A 24,740-nucleotide genomic window follows, 5' to 3' on the forward strand; every position below is an offset into this window, starting at 1 on the left:
TCACGAGGGCACTCACCTCATTCAACAGTGGACCTACATTGCCTCTAACATTAGTTTTACCTGCAACATATTGGAAGAAGCCCTTCTTGTTGTCCCTGACCTCCCTTGAAAGGTACAACTTCAATGAGGCTTTAGCTTTCCCAGTCGCCTCCCTCCATCCTCTGGCAACAGCTTTATATTCATCCCAAGTGGCCATCCCTTCCTTCCATGATCTATAGACTCTATTCTTCCACTTCAGTTTGCCCAACAGTTCCCTGTTTAACCATGTGGGTCTCCTGGCTCCCTTGCTTGATCTCCCTCCCGCTGGGATGCTCTGATCTTGAGATTGGAAAAAGTGATCTTTGAATAGAGACCAACTATCTTGGGCACCTTTATCTTCCAATACCCTGCTCTATGAGATGTCCCCTAGTAGTTGCTTGAAAAGTCCAAAGTTGGCTCTGCTAAAGACCAGGGTTGTGATCCTGCTTGGTATTCTGCTCCTACTGCACAAGATCCTGAACTCCACCATCTTGTGGTCGCTGCAGACAAGGCTGCTCTCAACCTCCACCACTTCAGCCAGACCCTGCTTACTTGTGAGTACAATATCCAGTATTGCTCCTCTCCTGGTTGGCACATCCACCATTTGCATCTAGAAGTTATCATTGATGCACTGAAGGACTCCTGGACTGTAAGTGACTAGCCCTGTAGGCCTTCCAACAGATGTCTGGGTAGTTGAAATCCCCCATGAGAACCAGGGCCTGTGATTCTGAGGCTGCTCCCAAGCTGTCTGTAGAAGGCTCAACTTCATCATCCTGATCAGGTGGCCTGTAATAGACACCCACAACGGTGTCACACCTGCTAGTCTGACCCTTAATTCTAACCCACAAACTCTCAACTTGCCTCTCATCGTCACCTGGACAGAATTCAGTACATTCCAGCTGCTCTCTCACACAAAGAGCAACTCCACCACCTCACCTGGATGGCTTGTCTTTCCTAAAAAGGACACATGACCACATCCCAGTCATGTGAGCTGTCTCATCTTGTCTCTGCAATAGGCCTCAGATCATAACCCCTTGCCCCTACACAGACTTCCAGCTCCTCCTGTTTATACCCCATGCTGTGTGCATTGCTGTACAGGCATATCAAGAAGGAAGCCAAATCAAGTAGGATTTACCCCTGACGCTTGCCACCCTTAGGTTCAACTCTAGTGGGTCTGGTTTTATCCCCTTCCCTCTTCAAAATTAGTTTAAAGACCTTTCTATGAGCCCTACTAACTAATTTGCAAGGATCCTTCTCCCCTTTTGAGACAGATGATCCCCATCTGTTACCAGACCTGGCATCATGAAAATTTCACCATGGTCAAAAAACCTGAAGTTGTGTTGGTGGCACCAGTCTCTGAGCCATCTGTTAATCTGTTGTGCTTTCCTTATTCATTCAGTATTCCTTCCTGCCATGAGAATTAGGGAGAACACTACTTGTGCTCCAAATCCATCAAGTGTTCTCCCCAGTGTCCTGAAGTCTTTTTTAATAGCTTTCAGACTCCTTTCCATAACCTTGTCAGTACCAACCTGCATTACCAACAGCAGGTAGTAGTCAGTTGGCTGAACCAGACGAAGGAGGTTCCTGGCAACATCTTCAACCCAGGCCCCAGGAGACAGCAGACCTTTCTGTTGGTTGGGTCTGGTCTACATATGGGACCTTCAGTTCCCTTCAGAAGGGAGTCATCTGCTACTATAATCTTCCCAATAAAAAATTTTAAAAATTGAGGCAATCTGAAGACATGTTGGTGACTGAATCACCCTGGGCACCTCCTCAAGTGGCCCTACATCTTCATATTCCATTGCCTGGCCCTCAGCTTCCAAAGGCCCATACCTCTTGCACAATGGCAACTAGTAGGGAGTGGGTGGCATGGAAGAGATCTGCCTGCCTCTCTGAGAAGGGATCTGTATCCATTTCCCTCCATCTCTTAGGTCCACTCTGTTAACCCAGCTAGAAGACAGTAGGGGATCCTATACTTCTTGTGAAGGCTCAACTTGTTGCTTACACCTCAGTCCACTAATCTATCTCTCTCTCGAGATACCTTACAGTAAGGCATGCTTCATACAGTCATATGACTGGCCTCCAAATTCAGATATAGCAGTGATAACCGATGTGCTGACATAAGAGTGAGTGCTTCTTGCACAAATAGAGAACATAAAAAAGATAATACACTGCATAACGAACTAAATCAGTTACTGTTTCTTAACAGTAACTACAAAGCATTCAGGTATGAAAATGCTTCTGGAATCAGAAAATAATCCACTACAGCAGAATTTATTTTCAAAGAACCAACATAAAAATGTAAACACTTACTAAGAGAGACTAAAAAGGAGAACTTCATAGGTGGATGTTGAGAGAAGGAAAGGTGTTTCAACAAGTGGGACCTATATCCTAATAAGGACCAGAGTATGAACTCTTACCCACCCAGCCACTAAATGTGATGTGCCTACTGGACAAGCAGAGCTAGCTATCATCAGGGTAAAACTAATCTGTTTTGTAAAAAGAAACAATGCTTCAAACTCAAGAGCCCTTAAGAAAAGGTTCAATCTAGAAATGACCACCCAGGAGAGTTGGTCACTTTGTGGTAAAACAGAATGAGAATTAGGTATTAATTTAAAAAAGGAATATTTGTTAAAAATAAAAGACAACTATATATACACAATGATCATCTCGAAGTTATTTATTAGCACTTCAGAATGAAAAACTAATCATTAATTGTAATACCTTTTGTTAAAAAAAACCAAAACACAAAAACCCCCTTTCAAATCAGCAGCTCTTAACCCAGCCATAGTTCAACAAAAACAAAATCACAAGGAAAAGGAAGAAATACATTAAAAAATGTAAGTTATACTTACTTGCTGTTTCTGCATTTCAATTACAATATGTACTTCAGAAACTACACAGTCACAATCAAAAAGTATTGAGAAAAACACATAATCCAAAGTACAAGGTGTATTCGTTCTGAAAAAGTATGAGGATAAAAGACTGAAGGGAATAGCTATCAGTACTCTCACAACATTAAGAGGTTTTGCAGAACTGATGCATCTTAAAACTACTTTGATCTTGTCGTGTATCTTATCTTTCAGCATTCACCCGTACTCATTGTCATGAGTATTATACTATACTACTTGGACTCTGACCTTGGATCCACTGTTCTTTTCCCCTTTAGGTTATGTTACACAAAATATTAAATAGGTTAATTCACTTTAAAAATACAGAAAAGTCTACGAGGCACTGTGGTAAATCAGCTCCTTCAGCTACAGCATTGGCTAATATTGCAGTCTGGGCCTCTCCACTGCAGAGATTACAGCATTGTACTTTGTTCTTAAGTGTTACAGATTAAAAAAATTATCTGTGGCATAGTGGAAGAACACTAAACATACAATACTTGAAGTAATGATCTCTCTAAAAGGCCTCTCTGTTGCCTAGCACAACTGTAGAATATAATTAAGGGAAAACAAACTTTAAGGATGGTCTTAGAAAAGCTGCTGTAGTAAGAGAAACTAGAAAGTTCAAGAACAGCAATTTAGACCACAATGAACCATGTGGAAGAAAATGAGCATGTATTTCAATTAATGTCTCCAAGCAGATGAGGTTGGGAGTTTCTTGTATTGAGAGTTTCATTACCATCAGACAGTTAAAACTCTGGAACTACTCATGACAAGTACTGTAAGACATGATAAAAGGTATCTGTGACTGAATAGCATTGCTGCAGGCTTCAGAGAAACAGATGGTATACACACACAATCCTCAGACTAGCCAACACATCTGGTAAATAATTTCAAAGACTGGAAATTCAGGTCCAAGTTCTCTTTATTCATCCAGTCTGATTTTGATTCTGAGGCATAAGGGTTACAGGTGCCCTGGAGAGCAGCAAGAACCTGACTGATGTCTGGACAAGCCTCTCAGCTTTCATGATGTCCTTCTGGGCAATATTTCACTTCAAAAAAGCATAGGCAGTGACCATACAGAAAAAAAAAAATCCTCAAATGTTACTTAAGGAAAGAGACAAGTCTCCATAAATTAAAAAGTCTGAGGTTTCTATGTAATTTCTATAAAAAGAAAGAGGTGCTAAAGGAAAGCAAGTTAGAAAATTCAAGCCAGAAGAAAGTTAATAGGGGAATTATTTGCTGTAGATCTCACTGTGGAGCTGCTGTTGATGTTCCTCTAAATCTTAAAGCCCACTTCCTCCTGTGGGAGCTCAGCCTTCTGGCATTCAAGAAATCCTAACAAACTCAAACTTCAGACAAAAGTTCCTGAGAGAGTTGCATACTAAAGCTCAGCTTTCCTTAAATCCTCACTCTTACTAGCCTTCGTTTTCTTACCAGAGGTTAAGCCCATTTGAATGCCAAGCAACCAGTCAACCCCTTCCTGAAGAAACTCCCAAAGATAGATAGCAGCATGTTAGAGAAAATTCCTGGTTCTCAAAGCAGAGCTGAGAGGGGAACAATGTCACAAGACATAAGAGAAAGATCCCAGTCATAATGAATCACTGAGCAAATGATGCTCATGAAACAGAAAGCTTAGAAATACTCACATCATCTTTTGTTGGCTTTATTGCTGTGCTTTAGGTTAAAGTCACAATTCAATAAAGGGCTTACACACATAGGAGCGTATTACTATCAAACCCATGGGACTTCTTACATACCAATAGTTAGTAATTTAAATACTGTTCTGGAAATGGGAACTTGCTACATGAAATGACAGAGAACATGTGATGCTAAATCATCTTTGTGACATTTTAAATAAAAACCCTATAATACACACACAATGTATAGTTCCTCAGTTAATTTTACAGGCTGTATAACAGTCCCATTTAAACTAATAAAATAAATATCAAGACATTATTTATTATTAGATTGTTTTTCAGTACAAGAGTATCCTTCAGACTTTGTATTCTTCAGATTTTGAAACTATTTGAAACACATCTTCAATAAGTTCTCCTTAAAATCAGATTTTAAAACTCACTGGTCATTTCTGTCACAAAGTATGTTTGCTGATCATAAACTAACAATTTGAATTCTTCAAGTGTCTGAACTGTATTTATAATCAAGTTTAGTCACATGCTATTTAGACACAGTACTCACACCTACTTGTATTCCCCATAACTTGGCACCAGCAGACAACACAGGGTGTGCCACAACCTTAGTGTAAGATGTCAGAGCTTTATTTCTAAACCACAGAGCTGAACTCAAACACCTGTGCAAACAGCAATGCAGAGAAGCAGTAATCCAGCAGCATAGACATCAACAACTGCTGGACAATGTTTGTGAAGGTCAACTGCCACAGGAAAAATATAGTTAAAAGCAAGAGCATAAATAACAGACTTCATGCACAAAGACAGACATTTACCTCAGCCTTCCTGTCAGTGACAACTGCTCCTCCTTTTAAATAAACAGCCATAATGTTGTCAAGGCAATGATTATTTCACTTTCTGAATACAAGGGGAGTTACTAAAGGAGAGAGTAGCCTAAAAACCACCAAGAAGTGGTAGTAATAAGAAAAAGCTCAGGCAGAACGAATCCACAGCAGCTTTGGACAATGGCTTTTTAGTAAGTAGGAACTTCACATGCAAGAACCTCAACATTCCTTAATAAGTATGATTAGAAATTAAACACCCTGCACCTTCTTCACATGTAGCATCTTGAATATAGGTCAAATGTATTCATTAACAAAAGAACAATTGATTATTACTTACATTGTACTGCATATGATGCCAGGACAACAGCAGAATTAATGGGGCATGACAACCTGGAAAGAGAGGGAAATATTTTTCTATCGCTAACAATGTTTCTGCAGTTAGTTCAGTGCATGACTTATCTTCAGAATATCTTCAAAGGTTTTTTTCTTACAAAGCTTGACTGTCAAAGCACAGAAGGACTGGACATTAAAAGATAGCTGCTGTGTAATAGCTTAAGTGAATGGAAGTAACTAGTCCTGAAAGGACATGGTGGTATTGTATCTGGATCCTTATTTGGAAAGGAAAAGCAGAAGATTTTTATATGGCTCTGAGCAGTATTTTAATGGCTGCAGTCTGCTGTATTTAAAACTCAACACAAAGACTAAAATTAGCCAAATGCCAAGCATGAGGACAGCTCTGATCTCATGACCTAAACTGGTTCCACAGAAGAAAAATAGCCAAGACCTAGAGGCAATTTCTATTTTGCAGCAGATACTCAGACCACCTTTTTCTTCTGTTTTTAAAATGTAAAACACACACGGGAATTGCAGACAAATGAATTACTGGGTATATGCTCACTATACAGGGAATATAACCCTGAAATCATGAGAAATGACATCATGAACTGCCCTTTACTAATCCCTCCTGGTTACCACACTAGACAGAGGTGCCCTACATTTGGAATACCATGCCTGGCACACCATGTCGAGCATAACCATTTCTCAGGTTAGCTTGTACTTGAAGACGTGCAGCATCTCCTACAGTGCACTTGTAACAGACTTCCAGACTCCTCTTATCATAGAATCACATAATGGTAGGGGTTTGGAAGGGGCCTTTAGAGATCATCTAGTCCAACGTCCCTGTTGAAACAGGTCCACCTAGATCAGGTCACACAGGAATGCATCCTGGGGGGGTTTTAAAGACCACCAAGGAAGGAGACTCCACACTCTCCCTGGGCAGCCTGTCCCAGGGCTCTCTCACCCTCACAGTGAAATAGTTTTTCCTTATGTTTAAATGGAACTTTTTGTGTTCCAGCTTCTTCCCATTACCCCTTGTCCTGTCACTAGATACCACAGAAAAAAAAGTGATGTCTCAACCTCCTGACATCCATCATTTATATATTTGTAAATATTAATAAGATCCCTCCTCAGTCTCCTCGTCTTCAGACTAAACAGCCCCAGTTCCTGCAGCCTTTCCTCATATGAAAGGTGTTCCAGACCCCTGATATCTTCTTAAGTGAGCGATGCAAAAATTTTTAAAGTTTTCTGGCAATTTTATTTTCTTTTAAAACAATATTTCACAAGGTACATTTTTATGGTAATGATATCCTCAAAAAAGGATATTTTATTTTTAAAGAAATTCTATTATAAAGAAATTTTTCCATATTACCTTCCTTCCACAATATCAGTCTTCAATTGCAGGAAGAATAAGTGCCTAGAAAAGAATTTTTTTGAGAAAAAACATGTATACATTTTTTTTAATATTTAAGAGTAAAATTTAAAAGGCTACATGTCTTGATTTTATTGTATTACACTTCCTGGCAAACTATACAAAGAGATGAATAAAGCTTAGTGGCATGTACAAATATGCAATCATCCACTCGCTCTCAAATTGGTTTTAAAGATCTTTGTCAGTCTGTGTTACAAATCCAGGGCCACAGTACTGATGCCACAACAAACACTACACAAACTATTACAGAACTGGGCTCTCTTTCTCCCAGGAGTTTTCATCTGTGATTTAATGTTAAAAAAAAACCCCTACGAAAATCAAACCAAACCCTAAAAATCTACAAAACCAAAAATGACCACACAAAAAACCCAACACTGACTGAATTATGACAGTCTACCTTGGAACTACTCAATAGAGGATGAGACGTTTCTCTAGTATCATATGCTGACAAAACTTTCTTAAGCAGTTCTCTAAGAGCAGTTCCGTCTTGCTCTTATTAGTGTATTTAACAAAGTTACTTTATAACAATACTGGAAAGTTTGAGTATAAAAACCATAAAGAATAGGCCTTTGAATAACTTCAGCTCAAACCGCAGAGCAGCTAACTGCCTGATTAGCAAATACCAAAACAGGTCAATAGCTAAGTTGTCTACAACAAATACTACTTAACATGCAATACTATCTCAAATCACTGAATTTAACAATTTACAAAAATGGTACAAAACCAGGAGATTAATGGGTGCCTCTGATTTATAAATTCCAAATTACGTGCACTGAAAAACACAAGTATTGAATTAAAGACTTGTGACAAGTTAATAGAAAATTGTTTATAATTCATGTAGCCACTAACCCAAAAACTCAGAGATACGTTAGAAAGAAAATTTTAAAGGTTGTCTATAAACCGAATTGTTATAGATCCCTGCAATGTTACAAGTACTGGGCAAACAAGAAAACAGGAAGTATTATCTGGTTTTTGTGATACAAAACAAACTCTACCATCCTATGCCCTTGGCTTTAGATCTACTATATATGCTTAAAATCGACTCAGTGTTGATCCAAAACTACTAAAAGAGACTTACGGCATACAGACAGCTTAATCGTTGAACTTCCCTATTTTTTAATCATTGTATCTGATTAAGGAATCAGAAAATAAAAGCAGGAAAAAATGCAATAGGCAAGTACTTCAGTGACAGGGCTCAAAAAAAAGAAATTCAACATGCAAATAACCCAACTGCTATCTTTGTATTAGCTTATACGCAGGCTGTATTTTGGAGTTTCAGGTTTTATGCAGCAGAAATGATTCATTGTGAGCACTGCATCAAGCTGTCAATTCCAAACGTATTTAATACAAAGAGTTATATTATCTACTTAATATATCTAATCTACTTAATAGTTTGTCAAACTGCTGACATGGAAGAAAAGAGCTTTACACATTCTTGGAAGTTCATGGAAACAAACATCAAACAGAAGTTACCTGGTTTGTTCTTGCTGAAGTGTGTTAGGATCAGGTATAAAAAACCTTACACGAAAACGAAGGGTGCAGGGAAAACCTGCAATATTTTAGAAAGAGTAAAACAATTTTTAGTTTTAAGAGTCTGGTTTTTATTTCTATATTTATAGAAAAAATATGTTAACAATCACATAAAAATCAAATGAGTTCTCATGAAACTAAAAGAAATCACAAAGTCTCTCCTGATGCCCCAACACTACCTATGAGAAGCAAATTCTCTTAAATATTGCAATGTTTTCATTTAAAGTATTTAGTACATGTGGCTTTACATAAAAGGCACTATTTAGTTCTCTCTGCCTCATAAATTTTAGAAGAAAAAAAGCAGTAAATACATTTGCAGTGTTTCAATTGGGATAATACTCAACTTCATCTTACATATTTATACAAGAAATTACTGGAAGTTCACCATGTTAATTTAATGTACTTTAATTTCAAGTCTTATATCATATCCAGCATACAGGAGAAATCAAGTTCCACAGCACAAACTGGGACAGTGTCACTCAGTCCTCCTAAGCTGCTATCTGGCAGAGTCATGCTGGCCAGCCTGTTCTTGGTAAGCATGCTGTGTTACCCTAAGCTCTTCATAAACAAGACCTACTAGAACAAAACATTCACTTAGAACTGCGTGCTGTAAGGGATTTGTGTGTTTGATTTTTAATAAAAACAAGCGTAACATTATTTTTTCCTTATTCTACTTGAGACAAGAAATAGACAGAATCTATACATGAAACTATCTCTCCTCCCCTTTATCAAAACCATGCTTCTTTTTTTTGCCTACCAGGAGGAGTTTACTGGCACCACAATATGACTACTGCTTTCACAGTCATGAAGCTACATATCCTTCAGAAGTCAGGTTTAGATGCCACTACAGCAAAGTTAGTGATCTATGTTTTATTAGCAGTCAGTAAGCAGTAAGAGACATATAAAACTCCACCAAAAAGACTGTCAGAGACAAGACTTGCTCTTAAAGAAAATCTATGATCTGGATGTACTAGTTTATAAGAACTGTATTTATTCTAGTCATAAGAAACGTATAACTACACCATTACAATCAAAATATTAAAAACAAATCTTACCTTTTAACTGTTTTCTAATAGGTTTGTTTGGTTCAAGCCATCGCTGCAAAATGAAAAACTATTAGATGGATTAAAAATATTTACAAATAAATACTGATTATTTATGTCTATACGTGCATGTATATGTGTATCTACATACATCTGAATGCATGTATGTGTATCTGTATATACGCATATACATGCACACACATTTATTATTTACTATACTTACAGGTGAATCTACTGAAGTTTCATTTTGCTGTAAACCAAAATATTCCTTCTCTGTCAGACCCAACTGGTTATAGGTCATATCCAACAAAATCTGTCCAGTGTCCTGTTTCTGAAAACAGCAAAACTTTAGAGGTCAAACTCTGTAACACTTTCACATTTTAAGATACAATTAATGGATTTTGTTTTTTTTTTTAAACCCTAAAAAAATAGCTGCTAATTCATAGGTTCAAAGGTTCTTAGCAAAAAGAACTTTGTTTGCATAAAAAAAACTTTGTTGTGATTTTGGGGTTGGGTTTGTTTGTTTGTGAAGAATCTTTCCAAAATACCTTAAGCATGTGAAATCTCATAATATAAACTGACATGAACTCAAGCCCTTTAGCTTGGTCCAGCAGTATAGTTTTAAGCAAACTACCTCTCCCCTTGACCAGAGATTAAGAGCAATGCCGTTCTCAGGAGCTGTAGGCTGCAAGGAATGCTTCCAGCCACATGGGGCTGCTCTAGCCCCTGCTCTCACCACCAAAGCAACTCTTGTTCCCACATCATCTGTCAAAAGGCAAAGTCAGCATACACTAGGATGGGGGGAGAAAGTAGGATGCTGTGCTCCACCCAATAAGACCCATAAGACCACAAGCTCTGCTTCTGCTCAGTCACTCCATTTTCCGTCTGGACATCACTCATGATCAGTATCACAGAAGAACAGGGTGTAACTAGGTATTACAGAGACAACAGAAATCCAGAAGTGTAAGCATGGTATAGTTTTCCCCACGTATCTCCCCACCACAGCATTGTGAAGAGCAGATTAACCAGCTTCTGCCAAAGAATACTGTGAAGTAATTCTATTTAAAAAGTGAACCACAACAAGAAACAAACAAAAACCCCTCAACAAGACTGAAATCCTAAATATGCTAATACATAATAAACAGCTTACAAAACTGTATGGTACTTCAGGTGTACATTTTCATATATAAAATTGCCAGTGCTTTCTTATATATGAAATGTCAGGGTGGTTTCCTTGGCACCTTGCCTAAGTAGAATTACAACACACTAGTTTTTCATATGATCTTCCAAATGTCACTCTTAAAAGACAAAATAACCTGCATACATGCCAAAAGAAAAAAAAAAATTTCAGAGGAAATTTATTTAGAATGAAAAAGTCAAGCACTTTGTTCTGAAACAATTGTCTTAAAAAATAAGTTCTGATTTAATTAAGTTCTGATTTCTTAAAATTCTGAATTCCTGCTCCTCTACCTCAAAACAGGCTGCTGTTCTTTGAGATAGTCAAACTACTGATTGAACCCAGGTTTTTCTAAAATAGACCAAGATCCAGTTTAGAAACTTACATCTCAGCAACAGGTAAGGACCACATGAACAAACATTCCTTGTCACACACAGTCATGGTTCCATGCATCTGTCAGGCAGTTCTGTCTAGCAACATCAATCAGGTGTGCTCTGCTATGAAGACTGAGATTTGCTATCACAGATTATCCATATACATACACAAGAGGGCCCCTTGAAAACAACAGATGTCACAAACTTCTGAAACCATGCGCAATTCCTGATCTTAATACATTCATCTTTAGCACTGCCTTATGATACATAACATATTCATTTCCTCAGGGTTGTGTTTTTATAAGAAGACTGTTAAAACATTTTCGAGTGACATCACGTGACACCTGCACAACTCAGAAGCATAATTGCACATACTTATGACACCAGCTAAATGAGCAATTGAAGTTACACTGTGAACAAAAACAAAAATTACAGTGGATGAGACACACAGCTGAAAGAAAGTGTTCAAGCATTGCAGGTTTCATTACAAATGGGGCAGGAGAAAACCACAGAGGGTAGATTCTTTTGCTAATTTTCTCTCTGAATTTCAACACATCTGAATCTTTTCAGTCTCCTCTCATTGCAATAGTATTAGCTCCTAATTCCCTTCTCATTTTTCATTTGGTCTTTCAGATGCCTTCACCTTCTCTCTCCCTATCCTCCCACAATTGCATCCCCACTCCATCTACCAATACATACAGATTGCTAAGCCTTCTCACACTTCCCCGTACAGACAATCAAGCTCCCTACTACAATATTGTTGCTCTGCAGCCACAGTTTTCTCTACAGAATGCTCCCATAGGTCTCCCTACTCTAAACTCACCTGTTCCGCCAGTACTAGCCTCCTCCACCTCCATACATACTATTTCCTTCCTACATACCTACTATTTTCTTCTCTTCCTCCTCTCTACATTTCGTATCAAAAGCAATTTTCAACACTACTTACCTATGACTCCAATTCTTGCTATAATCTTGCAAAATTTCTTACACACTGCCTAGATCAAGCACTCACTCTGAAATCTAAGCTAAGCACAAGACATCATTTTACAATGTTGAAGTCTTCTTCAGTTGTTAAAATTTCAGAAGCTGAAGGTTTCTCGTTTCCCCTCAAGAAAATCTGTTTTTACTTGGCTTTGGGTTTGTTTTAAGAAACACCTGAACTATTTTCCAGCCTACACAGCTAAAAATAAAGTTACCACATAGATTATGTTCCACAATCTTCAATCTATTTTGCACATACAGTTTTGAGATAATTCACCTCCATTCAAATCTGCCTTAAAATGTATTTCACAACTAACACCTTTTACATTCTGTTTGTGCCACAATTTCTTGTTATATTTTGGGAATTTAGATTAGTCAAATTTAATTTATAGCAAGCAACATGATTTTTAAGAGAAAGATCCCCTTCATTATTTTTAACATCAAGTATTACCTAGAAGATGGGGTGATCAGGACCCACCATCCTAAGAACCACTTAAACTTAAGAGTTACACAGCTAATCCTTTTCAGTTTGTTAACTTTTATAAGGTAAGTAGTACAAAGTGACACACACAATGTGCAACACACAGCACATCTCCCTGTCCTCCTTCTGTGAGAGCTTTGCCCTCACTTTCTGGCAACAATAACCTCACAGTTGTGCACCACCTAAGCTTTCGCAAACTCTGTCTCACTTCAGACACAATACTCGTGCTGTTTGAGGTCATCCTTTCCTAATTTAGCCTGTAACAGTCATCAACCACCTGTGTCCTTTGCTCCCAATACGCCTATGAGTCTGAACAAAGTGTTAACATTTTCTTTTAATTTCCACACTAATTTTAAACGCAGCTAATTTATTTGCTCTTCTGATAACACTGTCCTTTTCTCTTCCTGGAATTTATTTACTTACCTGATGTTCTTATTCAGTGCATGCAAAATTTTATTTAGCTAGAATAAACAGAACAGCCTCCTCTTTTCTCAGGTCCAGACTTTTGCACAGCATCCTAGTTGTACTTTCTATGTCTGCCTGACTGGAACTTACCTCTTCTTTCTGCGAGCAGCCAAGATCCACACATGACATTCCTCTGAGGGTGGCCTCAATCCAAGACTAACACTATTAATACTTCCTTGACATTGCACAAAGATTCCTGCCTGGTGCATAACAGTGCTCATCTTTTTCCAAATGACAATACCCAAGCAGCTCAGCCTGCAAACTACCAGTGTTCTCCTCTTCTATTGTTTGCAACTGAAAATTGAGCTTAAAAAAATAAATTACCTCATCTTGTGAAAACTATTAGTTTCCACCACTGATTTTCCTCACTGCAATTGCTCCTTGTTCAAAATAACCTATCTGCTACTTCATATTTCTGTATCTTTTTTGTTGTTCATAATGCCTCAAACTTTACATTTTTTATTTACTGAAAAAGATTCAGTAGCAACATATCAATGAAATTTGACAGTCCGGAACTCCAATAATGTCCTAACATCTCCTTTTCAGCAAGGTCTGTTGCTCGCCCATCCTATAACTCTTCTTGATCTCATATACTGCAACACAGCACCTTGCTATATAAAGGTCATAAAAATATTTATCAAAACCCATAATGTTTTGACCCATTGCATTTCCTTTGACTGAAAAACAATTTAAAACAAATATATACATGAGGTTAGTCATTCTAGTTTTAACTTTGTAAAAATCTCCCCTCCACTAATTCTTTCCTTCAGCATTTATCATGAAGATAGGTCTCAAAAGGCTAAGACTAGGAAGCATGCTGTAAGTCAGATCACTTTCTCACCGTTCTCAAAGGCATCATCAAATTTCATAGTCTTACTGTTTTCCAGCCACAGAGGATACTGATATGCCTCAATATAAAACTAAATATTTGTTGCCAGCCTGAAACATACAAGAGTTCTTTCAACACAGAGGAATAGAGATTAGCACTAAACCCAGTAGGAAAACTTGGTGACAAAGCTCCAACAGCTCTGCATCACTACATTGTACTATGAGTGTTTTAAAATTATAAGACTCACACAATTAAAAAATAATCTTTAAGAGTTGTATCTCTGCCCATCATTTTTGACATATCAGTTGTTGGTGTTAATGGCAATTATCACTTCCCTTCTCAAATACTGGAAAAAGGTACTTAACTGAGATGGTGAAAAAGTCATGCCACTTTGTTCAGCATTATGACCTAATTACTTTAGTTCTAGATCGAAAACTTATTAGGAAAAGCCAACTAGTCTAAAAGCAAAAAAATCACAGGTGCTGAGACATCACCTTAAGCATCAACTCAGAAAGACAGTGTAATACAGAAGTGGTTCGACATAGTAAATTTTACCCCTTCACAAAAGTCAGTTTACTGGAAACGACGAGGCATACTTCCCAAGTGGTAAATGAGTCTGAGTAGAACAATAATGGGCAATTTCTGCATGCTTATACCAAAAGTTACAAATTAAATTTGCATTATTCCTCAACATATATCTATTAAACGCACCCAAACATGGCATGCAAGCACATTCTGTGTATATTAGAATAATAAATATTTTCCTCATGTGGAAAGATTATGCAACATAGCCTTTGAATGACTGAAGTAACATCAAAGACAGAAGCTGATTAACTTTATCACAAAATTCAAAGAATTGAAATTCATTGGCAGGCTTAAAAAACCTCTGGAGGTAACTTGAATCAAGTGCAATGCTTGGATCAAATGCAGTCAAATCTTGGTTTCAAATGTGTTTTTGAAAGAAGAATGATCCCAACTCTTAGTTTACATGCACTCTTCATTACCTGGACTTTGAACACGTTCCATCTAAATACTGAAATACATGATGGAGAAAAGACCATGGAGAAAAGGAAGGCCATTTCAGTCTTATGGAGTTAATGTACATTTCTGTTTGGACTATAAGCAATGTAGTGGAATGTATCTGCACTACCACATGAACTTTCCTGATAAGGATGACCAAAAAACAGCACATACCACAAGCTATGCTGATTAACTCTTTGTGATACCATCAATACAAATTCCAAATTCACCAAAACTGTAGTATAAACATCTTCAACTAAAAACAAAACAAAAAAAAAGCCAACCACTTACTATTTTGCCAAAGCCAAAAATCCAGGAGGAACATGGCACTGCTCTCTTAAAATAAGTCTTTGTTTACGGTTGGTTGGGCTACTGACATTTTTCAGAAGTCCTTACGAACAACAAATTTGCAGGAATCAAATTACGCAGTTATCTTCAGGTTTCTCAACAGACAGAAAGTCCCTCAGGTCTTCCATAAGCAAAATCAATCTTCCTTCTTCCTTTGCCCAGTTTTAGGCTATTTGGTTTTCTTTCTGCTACAGATACAACCACTGGGAAAAGCACTATCTATCAGAATGGTAGAGGATCCTACAGATATAGCTTCAAACATTCCACAAATCTGTGCAGTTTGCTAACAAATTTTGATGAAAAATATCTGTTTCCTCTTTGATGATCCTGTTGCTACAGAATGAAAAGTCCTATCTTTATTTTTCCCTGTTCTCTAAATAGTTCAGTATTTGGAGATACAATAATGTTCTACTATCATTTTAAAGATGTCACTTCAAAGCTTCAAAATACATAAGTTGATCATTTTAATGTGTCAATAGGCTGTAAATTGAGATTATCTATTATCTTTGTATTAAATTTAAATCCACCTCCAATTTACTGGTCAATCATCTGTGCAGTACCAACAAGATATTAGAAATGACAACTTTGGACTCTTTGCTTAAACTCAAATAAAATTTCTCTCTAGTTTCTTCTTACCCTTTATATTTCTGTTCTTAGATGCTATTTTTCTATATAATATCCTCTTGCAGTAAGAATTGTGTGTTCAGATAGCTGCTACATGAGAATAGGAGGAGTCTTCAATTCCATTTCTCTCATTAAATGAGCTAAGACCAGTCTTTGAGTATACTGCTTTCCTCTATTCACTTTCCACTATTTGGGAGAAGTATAATCCTATGAACATAAAACATACTTTATGTATATATAGGAATATTAATCTAATATTTGTCCAAAGTGCAAATTATACACAAACTTTTAATAAATTGCTTAGCCCACAAACATACAAGCCTGTAAAACTCCCAGTCTTAATTTGTCACTGATACATTGAAGTTCTTTAAAGAGAAATTGCTACACCCAATGTTTCAAGAGACAGAATCTTGTTCAGTTCCAAATCTCCACACTTAGGACAGAAAAATTCAACAGATTTCAGAAATAACACTAAAAATTGAGGAAGTAAAAAATTAGAAAACATATTTACAACATTCCTAAGACATGGTATACCTTTTTATCCATGCGTTTTGTATCTCTAGTTATTTCAGCGAGCACTTTGAATGTAATAATGTTTTACTACATTATTAAACACGTTACCGTTCTTTTGTCTTGTGGAAAATCATGACATACTAGATACATATTTAATTTCTTAAAAATATAGAATAACTTGTTGACCTGGCATCCAGAAATGAATAAAGTAGGAGCAAAAAGGAGTAAAGAAGAAAAAATAAAGAGCAAAATCAATGTCTTCAAACCTTTTTGAGAATACACACAGAGCACAGCAAAGCTAGTTCTTTGGTAGACATCAAGGCTAAATAATCAAGAAGGGCCATTCTGCCAGATAAGCACATGCTCCCTCAGTACCGGTATGAAAGCTTAGTACTCAAAGAACATAAATCTTCTGGTAAAACAATTTGGTGTTAGCCCATAACATAATGGGTTAGCCACACTCCCAGCTTCTTCTTAGTAAAGCAATAATGGGTCCTGTATTACCACTACAGCAAGTCAGCATTACAGCTGCAGTAAAGGAGGCCCCTCAGAATAACAGAATCTTTAGGGATGGAAGGGACCTGGAAAGATCATCTACCCCAACACCCATGCCAGAGCAGCACCACCTAGAGCAGGTCACAAAGGAACTCATCCAAGTGGGTTTTGAATGTCTCCAGAGAGGGAGACTCCACAACCCATCTGGGCAGCCTGGTCCAGTGCTCCCTCACCCTCACAGTGAATAAATTCTTCCTTGTGTTTCTTTGGAACCTCTAATGTTCCAGCTTATACCCATTGCCCCTTGTCCTACCATTGGACATCACTGAGAACAGCCTGGCTCCATCCTTCTGACACCTGCCCTTTACATATTTGTAAACATTAATGAAGCCAAATCTCAGGTCCCTCTTCTCGAAGTTTAAGAGGCCCAGCTCCCTCAGCGTTTCATCATAAGGGAGATGCTCCCTTCATCATCATGGTGGCCCTGCACTGAACTCTTTCCAGCAGCTCCCTGTCCTTCTTGAACTGAGGGGCCCAGAACTGGACATGGTATTCCAGCTGTGGTCTCACCAGGGCAGAGTAGAGAGGGAGGAGAACCTCTCTCGACCTACTCACCACACCTCTTCTAATAAACCTCAGGATGCCATTGGCCTTCTTGGCCAAAAAGGCACATTGCTGGTTCATGCTCATCCTGCTGCCCACAAAGACCCCCAGGTCGCTTTCCCCTACACTACTCTCTAACAGTTCATTCCCCATCCTGTACCGGTACATGGGGTTATTCTTTCCCAGATGCAAGACTGTACACTTGCCCTTGTTGAATTTCATTGGATTTCTCTCTGCCCTACGCTTCAGCCTGTCTGGATCTCATTGAATGGCAGCACAGCCTTCTGGTGTGTCAGCCACTTTCCCCCAGTTTAGTATCATCAGCAAACTTGCTGGCAGTGCCCTCTGTTCCCTCATCAAGGGAAAAGATCGAACCATACCGGTACCAGCACCAACCCCCAAGGGACTCCACAAGATACAGGCCTCCAACTAGACCAGCATGAAGAAAGGAACCAGCAGAGATAATCTTGGGTTTTACTGAAGGGAGCAAGATAAATCAGCTGCATCTGGAGTTTATCAAATTGCACTCATTGCTTAAACAATGAGTTAAGAAGGGAAATTCAGTTGTACAGTGCAGGACTTCAGGCCAAGTGTTGAATCTAAAGCTGCATAAACACTTATTTACAAGGAAGAATATACCACCATGTCTATATTTCAAAAAGTTTTAAATTTCACAAAGATCACTGGGGAGGCCGGCAATTATGCTACCTCACTGACAGACAAGGCAATCCTATAGGGCTTGCTGATGACGTACAATGGAAATCCTATATTCATATCTTGCTCTTTCTCTTGTATATCTACTCTCCTTGTAATCTACTCCCCAATGTTACCTGATGCATATATATATTTACACACACATATATATGTATATAAATATATGCATACACAGTATACAAAATATATGCTAAAGTATGAGATTAATTTAATATCTATTAGAATGAAAATCATCTGTTTACCTATCAAATCATTTTTATGTCAATAAATACACAACAGACACAGCTCGAAAACAAAAACAGCCCACAAAAAGAACTGCAATGATATAATACTTAGGAAAAAAGTTTTCAGGTGAAGGTTTGATTCTCCCACAGGAAAGCATTTAATGATCATGATTGAGGTGTGAACATATTTCTTTTGTTTTCATTTAATCATAGAATCATAGAATTGTAGGGGTTGGAAGGGACCTTTAGAGATCATCTAGTCCAACTCCCCTGCAGAAGCAGGGTCACCTAGATCAGGTCGCATAGGAACATGTCCAGGTGGGTCTTGAAGACCTCCAAGGAAGGAGACTCCACAACCCCTCTGGGCAGCCTGTGCCACTGCTCTGTCAAAATTTAAGAATGAACTAATAATTTCAATTGGTACTGAAGGTTACAAAACAAAACATTACTGCATAAAATGCAGTAAAATTGTATAGCTCAAATATCCATTAATTCCCTTTCCTCCTCACTCCCAGATAGAAATAGAATTGTCCTGCTGACCCGTGATGTCTTCACTATTTTGCATTTCAAAGATATAACTAATGCCACTACAGGAATTCACAAGGCCTCCTCTTTAGCACTACCAGTACTCTGATGGTAGAAAAAGAGTGGCACATACAAATTTGGGAGTTCCCTTTAAATATTAATTACTTGTTCAAAGCTGACAACAAACAGTACATCTGCTTCTTCATGTTTCCTATATCATAGAGAGGACTTTTTTCCAGATATAATCTCCAAGTAATAATTTTTTGATATTTCAGTTGGTTGACTTAGAAGAAAACAAAAAAAATCACTTTATAAATCCATTTCATAACCAGTAATTCTGCAATTTGTAACAGCAAAGCCACATCTTCAATAGCTTTTATAAACCCCATTCCTAAAGTCCCAAATTTCATCTTCAGTTTTCAAACAAATTTCTACGTATTTAAAAAAAAGTAGTATTCCAAACTTACATTGACTTTGAAGCTTTGTACTGAGCCATCCAAAAAGTGGACGTTACAGACTATCTCTGATCGGGTTTTCTCTTTTGGTAGTTCTGATGCTCGTATGTTATTTATCCTCCCACCTAAGGCTCGTAAACGGGAGTTCATAACTATTGCTGAATAACCTATAAAAGAAAAATTGTTTTTAATAACAGTTCTTATAATTCAATATCATCTATGTTTTCTTCAGATCAATCTACAACATCATGAAAACTTCATTAGACCCTAAATACCTATAGTAACAAATGCTTCTACTAGAAAATAACAAGTTGTGAAAATGTATATTGTAAACCAGAACATAAATGAATATATAGAGGGGCTTCCATGTTCTAAATGTGAACATTCTGAAGAGAATCATAAGTAACCCATGCAATGTATACTTAGGTTAGGCATGGGCCCTTGCTTTAGTTTAAAATCAATGAAAAACCCAGACATCTACTGTAAAAAGCAGGAACGCAATATCAAGACAAGTTTTTGTTATCTGTAACCAGTAAATCGCTTGCCTCCTTACAGATTTCATATATCTTTTTATATTTACTATGCAAGTTTTAATGTACTAAAACAATTCTGTTTACTCTCTACTGACAAAGCAGTCTTGACTTAATGCAGATCACGTTCTGTCAAATAGCATCTTGTTTCAGTAATATATATCCAAACACCATATGTAAGGCAACCCGAATTAACATTAAAAGCATGTCAATATTTTACAGCCTTGCATACATAAATTCATGAAGCCAGAAATTTACATCTGAGAACATTACCCCACAAAGAAAAGGGAAAGTTTTTTTGTGGAGTTCATATTCTTTTTTGGAAAAACTTTCAATGAACACCAACACCCTTAAAATTAGTTTTCACAAATGATAAAAAAAAGAATTGCCAACACAAAACCCAACAATAAAACCCTACTAAACAGAAAAAGCCATTAATTGAAACAAGAGATGAATTAAACAGTCAAGCTTGTAAACATTTCAAGCCGCTTTTCAGTGTATCAGTTTACCAATTAACATCACAGCATATAAAGCCAGCTGGCAAGCGGAGCAGAGGATAGTTTTCCAGGTTAATTACCATACCAATTACCAAATCATACCTCACTTATTAGAAGCCAACTACAAAAAGACTTGCATAATATGTTTCCTAGACTGCTGGCCAAGCTAGGCATGACCAATGTTAGGATGATTTTGCAACGACCCTTTCTTTGTGTATCTGCCACAAAACATGGGCTAGCTTTTCTTTTAAGTATATAAAGAAACCAAATTAGAATGAAATCACATAAAATTCTAATACATCATATCTATTCATGCATCATGACAAAAAGCAAATGTGAAATGTACAAATTGCCATGAGATGCAAAACTGTATAGAGCACCAAAGGCAACAAAATGGTGAAGTGATCCATCTTTGCATAATGATGTGTAATCTATACTTAGAAGACGATAAAACAATTCTCTTCTCACAGAAAACAGAAGACAGATACACAAAAGCATCCAACAAGTACCCAACTGTAAATGTATTTTATCTGCACATTTAATTTTTTTCCTAGGAAATCCACAGTATTTTCCTATTCTTTCCCAAAGGTATGGAGTTTGGGTTTAGTTTACTGTTCACTTTGGCTTTTTTTTCCCCTTTGTTTTTAAAAGAGAGGGGAAAAAAAGGAAGAGATGACCTTCAGGTTAATTCTGAATGGTATTTCCATATTAACCACTATACAGTCTGATTGCTTTGAAATTGTTCTTTATATGCAGTGTGCAATTAATCATAGTATGTCTTTGGTTTGTTGATTTGTTTTTTTAATCCAGAAAATGAACTTTCTTATCCAGGAATGGTTGCTGCTAAATAAACCATGCAGTTATCTAGTCATTAAGGACGTATAAAAACATAAAGACAGACCATTATGATATTCAGACTACAAGCCTTCAAATCTCACATACTCCAATTTTCTAGTAGCTTAGATATTCAGCAATGGCTTCATTTTTTTACCAAAAAAGCCCCAGGTGACTACACAGTCTCATTCTCCCCTTTCCACTATCCACTGTAAAAAAACCCCAACTTTTCACTTGGAGAAACAGATCTTTACCTACTAATCCACTGAAATTATTCCTTGCCATGGGTCAGCCACTGGATGAGAAATATGAGTCTTGGTAACCAGATTCAAGGTTTCATCAGTCTGGCCTTCAGGATTCAGTCTGCATTGCCATACCTAATGTTCTTGGAGCTTACAGACTTTACTCTTGGGAAAATACTATTTATCCCTTCCGCTTGCATTCCCCAACTTTTCTCACCTACTGGCCCCACCACATCCTCTCTTACACTTCCATTGTTCCATTTTTTCCTAAGTATGTTCTCCCTTTTTCAACCTTAGTTGGCCTTCGGCCAAGAGCAATGATAACAGGAGTCTCTGATGTTCAGCTCCAAATTTGCATGAAGAAAGCAAGGAAACGGTGCTCAGCCCCTGCACTCCTAGTACTGAGTGTGCTGCAGGACAAGCCATGCTTAGAAACCCAGAAGAAATTTTGATATCTAATCCTCATCACTTTCCAGTAGAGTATTATTTTTTCTTTCCAATATAGCTAGATCTAGCTATTCATTTGTTCAAGCTTCCAAATACAGAAGCTGATAACATTCATATGTATGTCTGCTATCCAGAAAAAAAACCACCCAAAATCCCTTTCCCTAAAATCCTTTAATAATTGTGAAAAAATAAGCCTGAACAGACAAATTGATGATTTTTATTTAACCGACTGTGCATAGCAGCACAACTAATCAGGGTCCCTCTCTGTAGAGTGTCTAGCTTGTCACCTGGATAACCTAGCCCATACTTGAGGTAGATTTGGTAGGCTAGGTTTAATTTTAAGGTTACAGTCCCCTATGTTTTTCATAGCTTAAACACTCTCACATTTCTTCTCCACTTATATATCAATATCTACATGAAATTTTACCATTGCCTTCAATAAAACATATTATACTCTCTAAATCCAGGCCCAGATCTCCACTGAATACTGTCAATTAGCCATAAGAGACAATGGGAATTTCACCCTAAAGCTGTCTGCTATAAGGATGAAATTCCATTGTTGGTGATTTTCCACAAAATAACCAGATTTGTGAATGTCAAAAGAAACAGTACAATGTGCATTGTTATTGTTGAACTTCCACATGTCCTCTGGAAAGTCAGACCTTCTCTTCTTTTAAAAGAGAAATGAGTTAACAGTCTGTCTCTCAGCATCCACAGAAGCTATCCAAGAACTAACAGAAGAGCATTACTAACATACTGCTGTTCATTATAAAATCAGGAAAGTGCTTCATTTTAGATTGAAGTTACAGCTGTTTTTGATGCTAGTTTTTCAGTTATATTTGTTTTGATGTTTTCAGGTTACATGCTGGATGCCCTAAAAGAAATAGTAACTCAGAAATTCATTACAAGAAATTCAGACCTTCTAATGTGATCAATTTGCATTGAGTTCACAAATGAAAACTTGAAATGTCTTGATTTTTACAATTTTAAGTAAAATTAAACCAGTAAAACAGTTGGAGCTTACAGTTTTTGTTTACAGAGTGCAAAGAGTCCCAGCTGAGGCTGTCCTTGACAGAGCCAGCTGACCATGGAAACTGTGCCAAGGCCAGGATAAACAGCTGAGTGTTTGAACACCACAGTCATTAGTCAACTAGAGCTCAAATGGCCTAATCAAGCCCCAGGAAATGAGAGTCCCAAGCAGAGAAAGCTGAACTTTCTACTTCCCACCTACATGGCCTTCAGTGCTACTCTGCATACTATGAGCCACTGAAGGAGCTATTTTACACTAGCCACACCACAGGCACCAGCTTAAGTCATTTTGTGTGTCCTATTTTAATGTGCCATACGCTCAGTACATCTGTAAGGAAACAACTTTACAAATCTCTAAAGGGCAAGAGAGGGAGAACAGAAGAGAAGTGAGTAGTTGAGTTATTAGTACATGCTCTGTTATTTTCTTCCATATGACCTGTGTTTAAAGCTGTATTTTAAACAGGCCCCAATTACTGAAACAGTTTATCAACTCAATACAAAGGGGTAGATGACACCTGCAACAGTGATTGCTTTTGGGATAGGAGAAGGGTCACTGAGATCTTAAGCAAGACCAGATGCTGGCTCTAAACATCAGCCTCCAGCCCTGAAAAACATCAACCAGCCATGACATGTGAATCCCAGCCCCTGCTTTGCAGCCTCAGGTAAGAGGCTAATTCACAAAATAAACCAATCAAAAACTGTCAGACAAATTTGAACATTATCAATGAGTTAATAGTTTAATAGTTATTTCCTTTTCCTCAAACTAAGCATCTTGCATTAAACAAAGTTGAGAATTATATTTTAAATAAAACCCAAACACAACTACCACCAAAACACAGTCATTTTCACCCTAAGGTATAAAACAAACATGAGGCATTCTATCCCGTAATTAAACCACACAACAGGCTTACAGGAGCAACAAATACAGCTACATAAAGAAGTTAATGTTTTTCAAGTACATTAAACACATTTCTGGACAAGTGTGGTTATGCATGCCTTCTCCTACAATGCTGCAGTCATGCAGAACAAAAATAATACGTTTTCCTCATCTTTTGTATTGAAGACTGACTTTTAAAAATACATTTTCCATACCAGCATTTCACTTCTTTCCAATTCACTTAGAAATTGCTGGTAAAGAAACTTATGACCTGACTTTTAGTGTAACTACCACTAATGTGTTGTTACCAAGGAATTAAATCAAGAGCAGATTTGCCAAGTATATACCTTAGGACTTTCTACATATAATCACACCTTATATAACTGTGAACAGTATAAAATAATAAATAATCCATTATTACCATTTTATCAGGTAAAAGAAGATATTTCTACTCCTGCAAATGAGTGCACTCATGTATTTTGTAGGAGACTACCTCACACTTAATTGTTTTCAGAAATTTCTTTTAGTCATGACTGAAAACATATAGCTTCATGTTGGGCTCTTGAAAATCATAAATGCTGCATATTCTGTGGTAATGTCATTCATGGAAGGATAGTGCTTCTAACCCACTTTCATTGTCAGAGTGACCACTCCAACAATGAAGGGAAAAACTGTAGTACTAAAGACATTGAAAAAGCATACAAGACTGGCCATAAATTACATTTCATGGTTACCT

The 24,740-nt window shown here is 37.4% G+C and overlaps 1 protein-coding gene across 7 annotated transcripts in view; it reads right to left on the minus strand.

Annotated features, from left to right (window-relative positions):
- Positions 1–24,740, minus strand: part of PTPN3 (protein tyrosine phosphatase non-receptor type 3) — a 123,858-nt gene that overhangs the window by 73,171 nt on the left and 25,947 nt on the right. For 4 of the 7 annotated variants that reach the window (XM_061995408.1, XM_061995410.1, XM_061995406.1 and 1 more), the window contains exons 2-7: positions 19,561–19,715; positions 9,944–10,051; positions 9,733–9,790; positions 8,621–8,696; positions 7,088–7,132; positions 5,717–5,769 (exon numbers count right to left, since the gene is read on the minus strand). In XM_061995408.1, the coding sequence (XP_061851392.1) occupies positions 5,717–5,769; positions 7,088–7,132; positions 8,621–8,696; positions 9,733–9,790; positions 9,944–10,051; positions 19,561–19,698 (478 nt within the window). In that variant the 5' untranslated portion in view covers positions 19,699–19,715. Of the gene's footprint in view, positions 1–5,716; positions 5,770–7,087; positions 7,133–8,620; positions 8,697–9,732; positions 9,791–9,943; positions 10,052–19,560; positions 19,716–24,740 lie in introns of those variants that run through there. The other 3 variants (XM_061995409.1, XM_061995411.1, XM_061995413.1) reach the window with 3 other exon arrangements.

The sequence above is a fragment of the Colius striatus genome, chromosome 4 (genome assembly GCF_028858725.1).
Source record: "Colius striatus isolate bColStr4 chromosome 4, bColStr4.1.hap1, whole genome shotgun sequence".
Taxonomy (NCBI): domain Eukaryota; kingdom Metazoa; phylum Chordata; class Aves; order Coliiformes; family Coliidae; genus Colius; species Colius striatus.